At 36.4% G+C, this 15,349-nt stretch overlaps 1 protein-coding gene across 1 annotated transcript; it reads left to right on the forward strand.

The window, feature by feature from the left end:
- Positions 1-339: 339 nt before the first annotated feature.
- Fundc1 (FUN14 domain containing 1) lies at positions 340-13,464 on the forward strand. The gene is made up of 5 exons (XM_020184439.2): positions 340-515; positions 1,195-1,351; positions 5,408-5,483; positions 10,034-10,162; positions 11,988-13,464. The coding sequence occupies exons 1-5, from the start codon at positions 488-490 to the stop codon at positions 12,063-12,065; spliced, it is 468 nt and encodes a 155-aa protein (XP_020040028.2). The 5' UTR covers positions 340-487; the 3' UTR covers positions 12,066-13,464.
- Positions 13,465-15,349: the final 1,885 nt, after the last annotated feature.

Genomic DNA, 15,349 nt, shown 5'->3' on the forward strand with positions numbered 1-15,349 from the left:
ACCACCAAAAAAAAAACAAAAAAAAAAACAACAAGCTTCAGAGGAGCCTCCTAACTAAAATTCGATCAAGGGGAGCCTGTCAATACCAAACTGGTTTTCCCGTTATACCCCCATGTGCCGCCCTTCCACCCATTCCTCCAGCTCTGAGACTTTTTCGCAAAATAACTAAAATATGGTTATGAAAATTCTAGGCGGTGGGGAAGGGGAGAATAACCAAGTCACAGTTGAGGAGAGCAACGGACTACAATTCCCATAACCCACCGCGGGGGCGGTGAGCCTACTGTCCCGCCCCCAATCCATGCCAGTGCGCCTGCGCGGAAGATCCTGTGCCGTGAGAAGTGGGCGGTGACAGGACAGGGTGCCTGAAGGAGGAGGAGGAAGGGAAAAAAGAGACCATAGACTTCTCCCTCGGCCTAGAGCGGCCCTTAAAGTGCGGGGGAGAGGAGGGCGGGTGGGGACCACCCTAGAACTGGCCGCTGGCGGTATCATGGCGTCCCGGAACCCCCCTCCCCAAGGTGAGCGGCCGGGGCCCGAAGTAATATCTGGGACGCGGCTCACAGCTCTCGACCTTGCTCCCACTGCGCTTCCTTCCCCTGCTCCAGGGTTCCTGGGGCTCTGTTTCGAGGCAGCCCCTTTGAGCACCTCCTCCGAACTAGATTTCTCCCTACCCTCTGCGGTGCTCAGGCAGAAAGCGGTCCCGGACCCCCCAACACAGTCCCTGCCCTACCTCCACGTCTGGCTCGTTGTCTTCACCTTCAAACGGCGTGGCCTTTTTTTTTTTTTTTTTTGAGCCCCACGCAGAAGTGATTTTTCTCTTGCTGATTCCTAACCTGTTCTTTCAGAGGAAGACCCCCATCCCTCTTTGCCCTACCCCCTGGTGAAAACGGACCCTGCTCTGACCCTGACCGTACCTTAATTTGCGGGGTGACCCCTCTCTGGTGTGTAACCCAGATGGCCCTGGCTCCATGACCCCCGGCGTCCCTGGGTCTTTGGAAAGGAGATGGGGTGTTATTGCCAGGCTCTTTACTCTTGAGGCCCTAGTCTCAGGAATTAACAACGCTCATTAGTTTCCATCTGGGCATTTTTATTTGTAGACCACAAGAAGCAGTGAGTTCTAACAGATTTTTTCTTTTTTTAAAGTATGAGACATTTCTGACTGTAGATTGATTCTTATTTCCATTTTGTGTTTTGAAGAGTACGAAAGTGATGACGACTCATACGAAGTGTTGGATTTAACTGAGTATGCAAGAAGACACCACTGGTGGAATCGAGTGTTTGGCCACAGTTCTGGACCTATGGTAGAAAAATACTCAGTAGCTACCCAGATTGTAACGGGTGGCGTGACTGGCTGGTGAGAACAGCATCCTTTTCGTTGTATTTCATTGGGAGTCCAGCTGTTGTCCTTTTGTAAATGGGCCAGAGTCACCATATACATACATTTAGTGGGTCTACACTGTAAATTCCAGAAGAGCACCACTTTGAGGCCTTTCTCTGATATAATTGGTGTGCTCTCCCTTTAGAGATGCCCTGTTGAATTCTGGTGATCCTCCTCCCCCATAACCACCACGTTGGTTTCTCTCTTCCCTCCTTATCCTTCCTTTGATTATATATTTTCCCCCCTTTTTCAAGTTCAGCAAATGTAGTGGATCTGACACAGTGATAGAAGACAGGAAGAAATATGTGAGTTAATTTTACATTTTTATTTGGCATTCAGTGCCAACAACTGGAAAATTTCCAACAGTGTCAGAAACAGCAGAACTAGCCTCTGGGATTGTCAGCCCTATAGGGAACAGTGTAAATGCTCGCTAAAAATTATTGATGACTGTGTAGCTGATATTTTTTTTTTTTGTGGGCTGGTTCAGATTATGATATGTTGTTTTTTTCTTTTGTAACTTTATTTTTTTTAAATTATTTTTGTACTGGGGGTACAATATGACGTTTACCAAAGTGCTTACAATATATCATAGTTGAATTCACCCTGTCCATCATTCTCCTTTATCTCCCCTCCCCCCACGATTATGATGTTTTAAAGAAGAACTGAGAACATTGGTTCTGCGTTGGTGTTAACAGACTGCTTACTCTTCAATAATATTGTGGAGGAGTGGTTAACAATCAAACCAAGTAACAACTCAGACCATGTGATTTATATGGTCGTTGCTGTGGATCAAATTCTGTATTTGAAGTAAAAGATTAGGTAATAAGGGGCAGAAACAAATTCAACTCTTTGTTTTGAAAATGTTGATGACCTTAGACAATTTTTGAAGTTAGCTAGGGTGCTTAACTTGTGAATATTCATTTTTTTCTTTAGATTGTAAATTAAACTCATGTCATGTTAATTTAAATATTTACATACTTCCACTTGTTATGTATAGATTTTTTGTTTTTCATGCACCTTGGAATAATGGTGCATTCTTTGTGCATTTTTGTAAATGCTGTTTTATGTAGAAATACCCATTGTGAAGATTCTATGGCACAAAGGTACAATATTTATCCATAATGTGTACTTATTTACACTGCTTTATGAAAAAAGCCTGCATGATGAGAGATTAGATGAGGTGATTAGATGAGAGACTTCTGGTGAGGGTTTTGTTCATTGAGATGATTCACCATAGGCTGATTGGACCTCTATCCCCATAATTCAGGGTATGACCCTTTGCTTAAATAAGCTCATAATTCGATTGGCTAGTGAGAGGGCCAAAAGCACACTATTAAAAGATACTAAAGAATAATTGAGAAATAGAATTATTAGGTCATTCTTCTTGTAGACCAAACCTGGTAAGAAGCCCTATATGTAGAAGAAGTTTGCTTGGAAAGCCTAGAGACAGAGCAGCAGAAGTTAGTAGGTTCATCTTAGTGACTAATGACATCAAGCAATGGATATACAAGGTTTTGGAGCACCCAACCTGGGATGTTGTGGAGACCTGGTTACTTGCTTCTGCTCCTTTTCCTGAGCCTTTGTTGCTAACTCCCCTATAAGAGGTATATTCTTAAAACTAATATTACATTAGTAATTATATTACATTTGGATTATATTCAGGAGCTGTATAATAGGACACTAATATAAGTGTTTTGTTGTGACAACTTCTACTGTAATATAGATTCAGTGTGACAACTTTTTGGCAACTTTTTTTTTGGTGGCACTGGGGTTTGGCAACTTTTTGGAATCTTCTTAGGGTATAAAAATAATGTGACATTGTGGTATATGGTAAGGAGAAACAGTAGGCATTAATCTAACTAGTTAACAATCCAGACCAATTAAAGACATGAATGAGAGGCTGCTGAGATTGTATTTAGCTGTAGGGGTTTTTGTTTATTTGTGTTTTGGTGGTATTGGGGTTGGAACTCCGGGTCTTGTACTTGTTAGGCATGTACTCTACCACTTGAGCCACAACTCTAGCTCTTAGCTATAGGATTTTCATCATAAGAAATAAAAACTTATCAGGATGGGTGGTTGTTAGGATCCATAGAGGATATGAAGACCAGTTCTTGTGCCGTTGGAGTGGTCTGGAAGCGAGGTAATAAAAGCCTAAATCATTACCAAGATAATGATGCCTTTAAGAATGGAAAGAAGACAAAATCAGATAATGGGAATAGGGTATATAGAACTTTGCATTCAGTTGTACCATGAATGAAGAAGAAAGAGACTGAGATGAATGTGAGGTGGCAAGCCTGGAGAATGGTATTATCACTTATAAATTGGGACCTTACTAACAGCTGTTTTTACTAGAAAGATATTTACTTTGGGACATTTTGAATATGTGGTTCTAGGTACTGGAGAAACCCATCATATAATTTGAAATGTAAATTTTCCATTTAGGAAGGTGTATTAGTTTCCTAGGGGTATTGTAACAAAGCGCCACAATGTAGGCTAAAACAATGGAGACTTAATCCCTCACAGTTCTGGAGGCTAGAAGTCTGAAATCAAGGTATTAGCAACTTTGGTTCCTTCTTGGAGATTCAGTGGGAGAAATTTCCCATGTTTGTTTCCTAGTTTCTAGTGATTTGTCAGCAGTCCTTGGCATTCTTTGACTTATAGATAGATCAATCTAATCTCTCTCCCTTTGATGTCATAACATGGTCATCTTCCCTCTGTGTGTTTGTGTCTCTGTGACATGACTCATAATGGATTAAGTGCTATCTTGTTCCAGTATGACCTCATCTTAATTAATTACATCTGCAGTAACTGTTTTCAAATAAGATCACATTTTGATGTCCTAGGAAGGATATGAATTTTGGGGGACACCAATTCAGTGCAGAAGGCTAGAGTTAGAAATCTAGAATCCTAGAGGGTGGGGTATGAGCTCACTGGAAGATGTATAGGCTCACACTGTTCCAGGATAGATGTGACAAAACAGACTTAATATAAAAATAGATATAGACAATGAGGCTATAGGAAATGTGGACTGAAGTGTAGGTAGAAAAGTGGAACTATACCTAGACCTTAAAGGGTAGGAAAGCTTTAGATAGGCAGACCCAGACAGAATCCCTAGAACCAGGAAGATTAATAGGTCAAGCTAAGGTGATGACCTATTTGGAAATTGAGGTTGTTGTGGCAGTATAGTCAGAGGAGAAACCAAGTGACACTTGGAGGAGTGGAGAACTCAAATTTTAATTTTACGCTAGCGGGCCCAGATGTATACCTGTGTCTGAGCCCTGAACAAAGGGTTCACAGGATATTTAAAAGGCAGTGTAGGGTATCAGGTTACAAGGAATGTGCTCTCCCATAAAGTAGGGCTAGTAGTGGGTTAGAGATCTAAGGTTTAGATAAGAACAGCAGGGGAGTCCTGCTTTGGAAAGTTTATTTACAAGTGGAGACAAAGAAAGGCAGGAATGGGTGCTTATCTCTGCATGGTGCCTATCATCTCGGTCCTGAACTTTTGCATGGCTCTAATGGGCAATTCCTCACAGCTCTGTCCGAGGTTACAGCTTTTAATTGACAGTTTACCACGTTTTACAACCCTGTTTCAAGGCTATCTTCCTCTTCAAGGTGGAACAGGTTTGAGTAGAGTGAGTGTCAGTCAAGTATATGAAACATCTTGACTGTATTAAACAAAACAAAACAAATGACTTTTTATGGGAAATTTCAACTTATACAAATACAGAAGGAGGAATATAATGAACCCCCGAGTACTCATCATTAAGTTTCAGTGCCATTATTTTCCTATAAATCCTCCTTTTTTCTCCATCCCTTATTTTGCAGCAAATCTCAGACATTTTAGATGGTGCATTTTTTTACTAGCCTATATTACTGAAGGGAAGTATTGAAGGTTTGTAGACAGGTAAGGAACATGATCAAAAGAAATGGGAAGACATTAAGATTTTATTAGGAAAGCAATAGAAAGTAGAAGGGGAGAGGGATCAGTACGTCACTGATTGTTCTTATCTTTTGTTATTTCTCTGATTAAAGGTGTGCAGGATTTTTATTCCAGAAGGTTGGAAAACTTGCGGCAACTGCAGTAGGCGGTGGCTTTCTTCTTCTTCAGGTATGTCAGAGCTTTTTGTACTTGCCTCTGCTTACATAGGTAGCCCTTTGGGGACTGAGAACATCAAGTTTAGTCATTTCTCTCCTATCCATTTAATAGAAGGTAGACATTTTCTTTTAGACATCAGTTTATAGAAAAACTACAATGAGTTTTGAAAGCTGACATCTGTTATGAAAGACAATAAATTAAATACTTCTAAGTTCTTTAAGCAAAAGATAACTATTTATACATGTATGTAAATGGAAAAATGATACCTATTGAAACTATTGCAGGAATTGGGGGAGGAGGGGATAAATAAGAACAGTAGAGGGGGTGATTTCAAGTATGATATATTTGATATATTGTAAGAACTTTTGTAAATGCCACAGTGTACCCCATCCAGCACAATAAAATAAAATACAAAGATAACTATTAAAACTTAAAACTTAAAAATCCATTTTTTGTTACTACCCAAATTTCCCTTAACTATTTCCCTAGCAGAGTAAACATTTCTGCAGAAATACAACCTACTCATCCTGACTATTTCAAACCTATATTTAAAATGCATGTGTACAAATTCAAAGGTCTCTTCTTTCCCATTTCCTAGGTATGCAGCTTTTCTCCCCAAAGGAAGCTGCTATTAACAATTTCTAACATATTTTTAAAAATTAAAGAACCAAAGGCAGGCATGGTAGCACATACTTGTAATACCAGCACTCAGGAGGCTAAGGCAAAAGGATCAGAGTTTGAGGCCATCCCGGGCAGCAGAGCTACATAGCAAGACCCTGCTTTAAAAAAAAACCCAATAAAACTAAAGAACCATAATATAGAAGGGTTGGGGTATGGCTCCAGTAGAAGAGTGCTTGCCTAGCATAATAATATAGAAAGTGGAAAATTAGTTTTAAAAAAATATCCATAATCCTGTTTCTGAGGCATGTGGATTAAAATTTTAGTTTTATTCATTTTTCTTTAAGGTCTAAAAATGCTTTCCATCAGAGGATGTTTATCAGGATATTATCTAACATTCATGTTTGTTTGACATATATTTTCCCAGAAATACCATTCCCTAAAGATTAAATATAGTAAATCCTAAAATTGAAAATCTCTGGGAATGAATGTTACCAACAATTTTAAAGATACAGAGGACTGTTAGTTACACTAGATTTAAAAAGTAATTGATGTTCATAGCAACCAAAATATGACTTCAGTAACTAAGTCATTAATCCTGTACTAATCAGAGTAGTTGCCTTAAGTACAAAGGGGTAAGATTCATATGTGTCAAGAACTAATTTTGAGTTGTTTACTAAATAGCAGTTTTTAAAATAGATTTTCTTTCTATTAGCGACAGTATTAGGAGCAATTACTTATTTCTTGTGTTAAGAAGTGAAAATGATTATGATTAATATCTAAATGTGGTCCTTTGGATAAATATGCCAGTTTTTATACAGAAGAGAATTTTACTTAAGTTGATCTTGACTTGGGTTTGTATAGAATCAAGAACATATTTAATTTTATCATCATTATGAAAACTCAATTATCAGTTCTGTTCACAGAATAGAGAAAATTATATATTTTAATCTACTCTGCATGTCAAGTTCTCAGACGTTCATTTCAGTCCACTCAGTATATACTGTTCAAACCACATTTTGCCATTGTCTCTTTCCTACTTTTCTACACTTAGTCCATGTATTCTTTGAAGTCTCTAAGGCAAAAGAACACAGGTCCTGTCAGCATCAGACCACTTTCCCCCACAAATATAATTAGCTTTGCAAACTTAGTAAGAGGAACCTGAAAGAGGAAATAGAGGACTAAGTGGCTTTTAAGCCAATTACCTAATGTTCTTTAGGCCCATTTCCATATTTTTATAACTTTTACTAATATTTAAAAATAAATATTAGTTTACTTAAAACTTAAGGCCTTGTTAATAACAATATTAAGTGTTTTCCAGTATATATTTATCATACTGCCATCTTAAAATAGAAAATGGGGCTGGTCTGAGTGTAGTAGCGTTTGCAAGTAATTGATAACAATTAGTTACAGATATCTTTGTTCCTTCTCCACTCCCACTGCTTCACTTGACTTAAAAAAGATAGACAATGGTATATAAATCTTTTGGGTTTTTTGAAGTTATATATACACATAATTCAAAGGGTCAAATACTTGTGCAAGGCTTGTTAACAGATTAGAATAATCCTCTGCATCCCTCTCCACCCTCATTTTTCCATCCTTTGAGGCAACCACCTTGAACTCTTAGCAGATTCTTCTTTTCCCTCAACAAGTTCGCATTGCCCTGGAATTACCCAGATGAGTTTTGGGGGTAAACAAGACTGAATTGAATCCTGTGTGGTCCATTCTTAGGAGCTATTTGTCAATTAGGTTGAATGTACCTGAATTCCACTGGGAACACATTGCTTATCCTTGGTCATCTCTGTACTAGATCATGCTGCTCAATTTGGACTGGTATCCTTAATTTGAGCAGATTGTCACCAAGGGAAGATACCAGTGAACTTCTCATGGAAATCTGTCCAGTGATAGTGGGTCATATCAGCATCTGAAAGAGATCCTCTCTCTCACTACTAGACATGAGAGGATCCTTTGGGATCATCTAGCCCAGTCACTTTATTAAAGTCTTACTTGAGCCAAGTTGGTTAATACAGCTTTGGGGATTTAGTATTTATTCACTGTCGTTGTCATTCAGATAACCTCAGATTTATTAACTTTCAGTAACAAATAGCTGTCTAAAAATATCTTCATTGTGTCTACAATGGTGTTTGTGAGAATTTGTTTAATCAGATTAAGTGGCTTCCTTTATTCATTTGCCAGGGATTAGGAGATAAGCAGTCACCCCAGGTAATATAAAGATTTTTGAATATTTTTCATCATTAGTATAACTCATGGCACAAAGATTAACTTTTTTTTTTTTAAACTTCATACCTTACAATGTTAAGTCTTGAAAATAGTAGTTGAATTGTGGATTGCTGATGGGTGGTGGCATAGGTAATAGTTTTGGCTTATTCTTACCAAAGAATAAAGCCATGCAGACATAAAATCTTTGTACTTCTCACAAGCTTTGGATTGAGTAAGAAAATATGTTGAGACACAATAAAAAGTTAAAATTTCCAGAAACTTCAAAGTAATCCACTAGTTTGATTACTTAGTGCAAGTAAGTAAGACATTTTCAATTTATATGTAGAAAAGGCTCCTTTCCCTAAGGTTCATTATCACCTCCATTCCTGTGTTCCAAATTACTGTGTCAAGTAGTACCAGAAAAAGCTTTTGCTTGCTGTTAAGTTTGATCACCTCTGTTTTGCTGAGGCTGGAGTTTGAAGTGCTAGTAGGTGAGTAAATACAGGAAGAAATGCAGATAAACAGTTCTTCTGGAGTCAATCGCAGGAAAAATAGAACCTAAGATTTCCAGTCAAACTATTTATATAAGATCAGAGATTTTTATTTGAAATATTTTGTATGGTTAAGTATTTTAATTATTGTATGTGTTAAATACAATAATTAAAAGTTAATGTATTGAAAACTTACAAAGAAAGCATAAGTGTGATAGAAGTGATTTATAATTATGTGTATGGCTTAATTGTTTACTACTCGTAATTATTCTTACTGATTTTACTATTTTACTATTTTACTTAGTAGACACTAAGTTACTATACTAGATTACACTCATTCTGTGGATCCTGTTCAGGTTTTGCATTGTCTCAGTAGCACCATATGAAGGTTTTTCTTATGACTAATAGGTATTTAGCTATAGTTTTATTAAAAGAATTTAAAACATAAAACTTGTAAGGTATATATTTCTTTTCTATTCTGCTTTCAAAAGCAATTACCATTCTACTTTCAAAAGCAATTATCAGAAAGTATTCTTAATTTAAAGAGTCAGAGTCTTTGAAAGGCCTGTACCACTCTACTTTAGATTTCTTCGTGACTTATCTGATTGGCTTCTGATTTATAGTGATTAAACATCTACTTAATTATAAGGTGCTTTTATTAGCTATATAAGTTAGATAGTCTCTGTATCTTTTTAGCTGATTCCCTATCCCAAAAGGTATGATAGAATTTTAGTGCAGTTATGATATGATTTTCAAAATATTTTCATATCATGTACTGTACTTTTCAGTGTTCATCACATTTAAGTAATTATTTATGTTTAATGTCTATTCTCCCTATCCCAGAACTGTTGGAGAATAGGGACTTATGTCTCCCTTGATCAGTGCTTAGCATAGATTAGTACCTCTGAATGAATAAATTAGGGAATAAGTAACAGTTTGTTATTTATAAGCTTCATGAATTTCTTTATTTTTTTGGTAGTACTGGGGTTTGAACTCAAGGCCTCATGCTTGCTAGGCAGGTGCTCTACCACTTAAGCCACTCCTCCAGCCCTTTTATGTGTTGGGTATTTATGATATAGGATCTCACAAACTATTTTCTGGGGCTGGCTTCCAACTTCCTGAGTAGCTAGGATTATAGACGTGAGCCACCAGTGCTTGGCTTTCATGAATTTCTTAAAATCTAAATGTTCATATAACTTCTGGATAATAGCCATTTTCATTATATTTATGCAGATCGCCAGTCACAGTGGCTATGTGCAGATCGACTGGAAGAGAGTTGAAAAAGATGTAAACAAAGCAAAGAGACAGATTAAGAAACGAGCAAATAAAGCAGCACCTGAAATCAACAATATAATTGAAGAAGTAAGACTATATACAGTTTTGGCTTCTTTGTTGTTGTTAGTTAGTGGATCTCACATAATAGAAAATGTGACTGAGGATTGCCTTCTTTTAAACAAAAGAGTGCTAAGTAAAATTTGGGATCAATCCACCATTTAAATCAGTCATTATTTTTTTGGCAGTTAACATAGCCATTTCTGCCATTTCCCACCCACTTTCATTTGCATGTAAAAGCTGACAATATTCTTTCAAAAATTTTCCTGTACATTTGTAAATGTATATGTGTATATATGAGGTATAGAGTAAAACTACTAACTTTTTTCTTGAGATAGAGTAGTTTGAAAATATATATTTTGTTCTATTAATATGACTAATATGTTAGTTTTATTAACATTTTTATGTGTATTTTGCCCTTTTTTTCTTGTACTCTGTTTAGAATTGAATCTCCCTTGGCTTTGTTTTTGCTTTATCCCCTCCCAACATTTTATTTTTTTGAAAATTTCCAAACCATTTGAAAAGTTGAAAGACAAAAGTAAATACCCAAATATCCTTCACTTATTTACAAAATTGTTCACATTTTGCTGCATTTGCTTTGTGTTTTTGTGGGTGAGATTTATATTTTTTCCCAGATTACCTCAGCATGTATCTCCTAAGAGTACAGATATTCTATACAATAATTAATACCATTAATTATTAATCAAAAAAATTTAACATATATTTTCTAATGTATGGTTTATATTAAAATCTTCCCATGAAATATCGTTTATGACTTTGTTTTCCAATCAAGAATTATGTTTTACATTTGGATATCACCTCTAGAGTTTTTTTTAATCTTAAACAGTTCTCTTGTCTGGTTTTTGGGTTGTTTTCCTTTTGTTTGCTGCCAAGCCCCCCACCCCCACCCCAAGGACACACACATACCTAGGCAGAACATCTCATACTCTGACTCTTTATAATAGCTTTCTCATTTGGTTAATTTTTATTCGGTTACTTATTTTATCAAAATGATTTTTTTACATTTTTCTTACTGGCTAAATGGACTATTAACTATCATTGTGTCTGCTCTGTGCAGTTTATTAAATCATCTGTGTTAGTAACTTGACGAATGAATCATTTACATCTGCCTTATACAGAGATTTTTGGTTTTGTTTTTGAAGGTACTGGGGTTTGAACTTGGGGCCTCACACTTATAAAGCAGGTGCTATACCACTCAAGCCACTCTGCCAGCTATAGATTTCTTTTTACTTACAAGATTATTGCTGCTCAGATACCTATTATCTCAGTAGGCAAGGAGCGTACTGGGGCTGCCTCTGGGCTCTAAGGTCCTTCAGTTTGTAATGGACAGCTCTGGGATCTTGCATGGTGTTGGGCACCAGCAGTAGGTGCATAGGAATATTTGCTTACTGTTTATTAAATTAAGGTTAATAGCTGAGAATGTTATTTAGTTTCAGATTCAATAATTAAAAGCATTTAAAAATTTTGCATGTTTTTATTGTGACAAAATGTATATAACATAGATTTTACCATTTTAACCATGTCTAAGTGTACAGTTTAGAGGCAGTAAGTACATTCACCCTTCTGTACAATCATTACCACTATCCATTTGCAGAATTTTTATTTTTATCATTTCAAACAAACTTTGTTCCCATTAAATACTAATTCCACAATTTCCCCCTCTCCTCAGCCCTTAGTAACCTCTGTTCTACTTTCTGACTATGAATTTGATTATTCATAAGTAGAATCATACATTTGTCCCTTTTTGTCTCTTATTTTACTCAATGTAATGTTTCAAGATGTATCCATGTTGTAGCATAATTAAGAGTTTGTTGAAACTTACTTTGTTTTTTAGGCAACAGAATTTATCAAACAGAACATTGTGATATCCAGTGGATTTGTGGGAGGCTTTTTGCTAGGCCTTGCATCTTAAGGACACGAATATTCTACTCTAGTGAATCCACCTGTGAGAAGAGAAGTGGTGGCGCTCTCAAGAGCACATGCTGCAGACTCTCCAGAGCAAGGAGAAACAACTCGCTGGACAATATCAAATTCACAACTTAGCGTTTTGCCATCTGAAGCTTGGCAAACTAGTATCTGCTGTAAAACCTATGTGGTATGTGAACAATAATAGCATTCTTGAGCAAATATGGCTTTTGTCATTTTTTTCTAAATTTGCATCTATTAAGAAACTAGCCTATATAATATCACCATTGGATATAGATGTATATATAAAGAAAAAAAATGCATTGGTTTTATTGCCCAATGAAATATTATCTTTTATTTAAGTAAGATGTTCTTCATTGTGCTTTGCAGTATAGTGTCAGTAATTAAAAATTTGTCATTATAGCTTCACTATTAGGGCTGACTTTTTTTCTTAAGATGTTTGCAATGAATGAAAGAACAGTAGTGCCCTTTTGTGGAAAGCTTTAGAAATAATAGAATTATTAAAGATATTAAACAGACTACTGATGTACTATAATACCAATCTTTAGGTGTTTTTTTTCCTGTATTTCTTACTTTGCTTATATATTAACTGTACATTTAAAATACTCTAAGGAAGTACTACAACATGTGTAAAGCTGCTTTTCCTTTTTTGATGTTTGTAGTTTTAAAAATACATTCTTATATGTTAGCTTCTAATTTTTTTATTTGTTTATCCTGGCAACCTGGGCAGAACTAATTATTTTGGGAACACATAGTTTGGTCATTGATTCATGTCATTAGTCTCAAATGCATCTTGTCTTTCATTTCTAAAAATCCTAATTATTATTTTGGCTCCTTCACCAAGAAGTTGCTTAAAAATGCTATATCTGAAGGACTGTTATTTTCTGTGTAATCATGAAATTGTAGCTTAGAGATTATCTCCTTGATTGAGTCTGAGATGGAAGTACTAAAGCTTTCAGGTGTTGACAGTATTATGTTGGTTGAACACTGGGCCGTTTACTGGTTTCTCAGGGCCAACATTACCCTCTCTAAGAGCCTTCTTTGCCCCCCCCCCCAAAAAAAAAACTTTTTGTATTGTTTTGTCCATACAGGTTCCATAGGCTGGAATTGGGACAAATAATAGAACAATGTGGATTGAAGTTTTCAGATCCAAAAGACTGCAGTTATTCAGATCATCTCTATTTGATAGGATGTCCCCATAGTGTATTTTCTGTATTGTAAACATGACATTTCCTACTTTCAAAATTGGTTACAGGCCGTGTGTGCTTTCATTATCATGAGACTCCTTAAAGTAGAATGTGGAATCTTATCCTTAATTTCTTCCTTTATTCTTATTAGTGCTTCAAATATAATGCTAAATAAAACTCATACTTTCTTAATATGAAGTGAATTTGCTTATAAATCCTTGTGTTTTCTTCTTTGAGCTTTTATCTGTTTCTATCTTGCTAAGCTTTTCATTGCAATGGAATTAAAAAGGAACAAATATTGAGGAGTATGGTCAGGTCATGTTAGGTAGAACCTTGATGCTGCTTCTGTGCACCACACCTGAGTGATTTGATACAACTGGCAAGCTACTTTTTTTCATTGTAACCATTTCATTTAAAAAATATTTTTAGTGTCTGTTCTTTGCATGATACACTAGGAAACGGGGAGGAGGGGCACAAAACACCCTCAAACTTTCAACCAGTCACATTAAAGCCAGGCGCTGGTGGTTTATGCCTGTAATCCTGGCTACCCAGGAGGCAGAGATCAGGAGGATCACAGTTCAAAGCCAACCCAGGCAAATAGTTCCCAAGACCCTATCTCAAAAATACTTAACAGAGAAAAGGGCTGGTGGTGTGGCTCAACTGTAAAGTGCCTGTCTAGCAAGCATGAAGCCCTGAGTTCAAACCCCAGTTCCACCAATAAATAAATAAATGGACATTAAAATATTCCTATATGAGGAATTGTATAATAATGTGGAAGAACCTGACATATGACAAAACAGTGCACCTGAGTAGCAGAGATAACTACTTTGAGTCCAAATACATGAATGATAACAAAAAGATAGCACATCATTTTTACCCATGCTTTTTTATTTATTTTTTTTTGCAATACTGGGGTTTGAACTCAGGGCCTACACCTTGAGTCACTCCACCAGCCCTTTTTTCACAATGGGTTTTTTTGAGTTTGTCACAAACTTTTTTTCTGGGCTAGCTTTGAACCGTGATCCTCCTGATCTCTGCCTCCTGAGTAGCTAGGATTGTAGGCATGAGCCACCAGCACCCCAGTGTCTTGTGATATTTGAAAATATTTGCACACGAGTGCAAAAGATTACCTGTACTCTGTACTGTCCCACCTCTTTAGTGCCCCTTGTTCTGCCTTATGTCTACATGAATTCTCAAGTAGTGTCAATCAATGTCTAACTTGTAAAGCACATACACAGTACAGGCTAAATTTCCCTTATCCAAAATACTTGGGACTATAAGTGTTTCAGATTTCAGATTTTGGAATATTTGCTTATATATAATGAGGTATCTTGGGGAGGAGACCCATGTCTAAACACAGAATTTATTGTTTCATTTATACCTTACACCCATAGCCTGAAGGTAATTTTATACAATATTTTAAATAATTTTGTATTTGAAACAAAAGTTTGTATATCGCAGCTAAGGGGGCTTGAGGGGTGATTTTTTGTTTTAGTCTTGGAGATGTTGAATAAACTTTATTCATTTTACCTGTGACCCATCACATGAGGTCAGGTGTAGAATTTTCCCACTTGTAGCATCATGTAGTTGCTCAAAAAATTTCAAAATTTGGATTTTGGATTTTGAGGCTGGGGATACTCAGCCTATATAGAGTTTACTCACGGTAGGTATTCACTTAATTTTGTGAATGAGTGAATATGTGAAAAGCATATTACTGTGCTAGATTTAGTGTTAGCCTGTAGGAAACTATTCCTTCTTTATGTAGCAATCCGCTTAATCAGACTCTATCAGGAATGACTTGATGGGGCTTGGTTGCAATGAAAAGCTTAGCCTGCTTTTGTCTGAAATGGAAATTTTTATGTTTTGGGGCATAAAGGCTGTTTGCAAGATTTATTAAAACCTGACCATGCAATATAGCTATTTTGTGGGTTAGGCTTTGGAAGACATATAGGGACATTTTGACTGATTTTTATTTTTTCTTAAAGTTCTTCCATCCCTCCTCAAGAATAGATGATTTTTAGTGTTTTGTTATTTCAAAGAAAATATCAATGATGAAACATTCTTTATAGAAAGATAAATCAGC

This window comes from Castor canadensis, chromosome X (genome assembly GCF_047511655.1).
Source record: "Castor canadensis chromosome X, mCasCan1.hap1v2, whole genome shotgun sequence".
NCBI classification, from domain to species: Eukaryota; Metazoa; Chordata; class Mammalia; order Rodentia; family Castoridae; genus Castor; species Castor canadensis.

Excerpts from the sequence above, each read along its gene's own strand:
- Fundc1 (XM_020184439.2), top strand. The coding sequence starts at position 488 with ATGGCGTCCCGGAACCCCCCTCCCCAAG. Across the intron at positions 5,484-10,033 it reads GTGGCTTTCTTCTTCTTCAG|ATCGCCAGTCACAGTGGCTA; the intron begins GTATGTCAGAGC and ends ATATTTATGCAG. Across the intron at positions 10,163-11,987 it reads TCAACAATATAATTGAAGAA|GCAACAGAATTTATCAAACA; the intron begins GTAAGACTATAT and ends TTTGTTTTTTAG.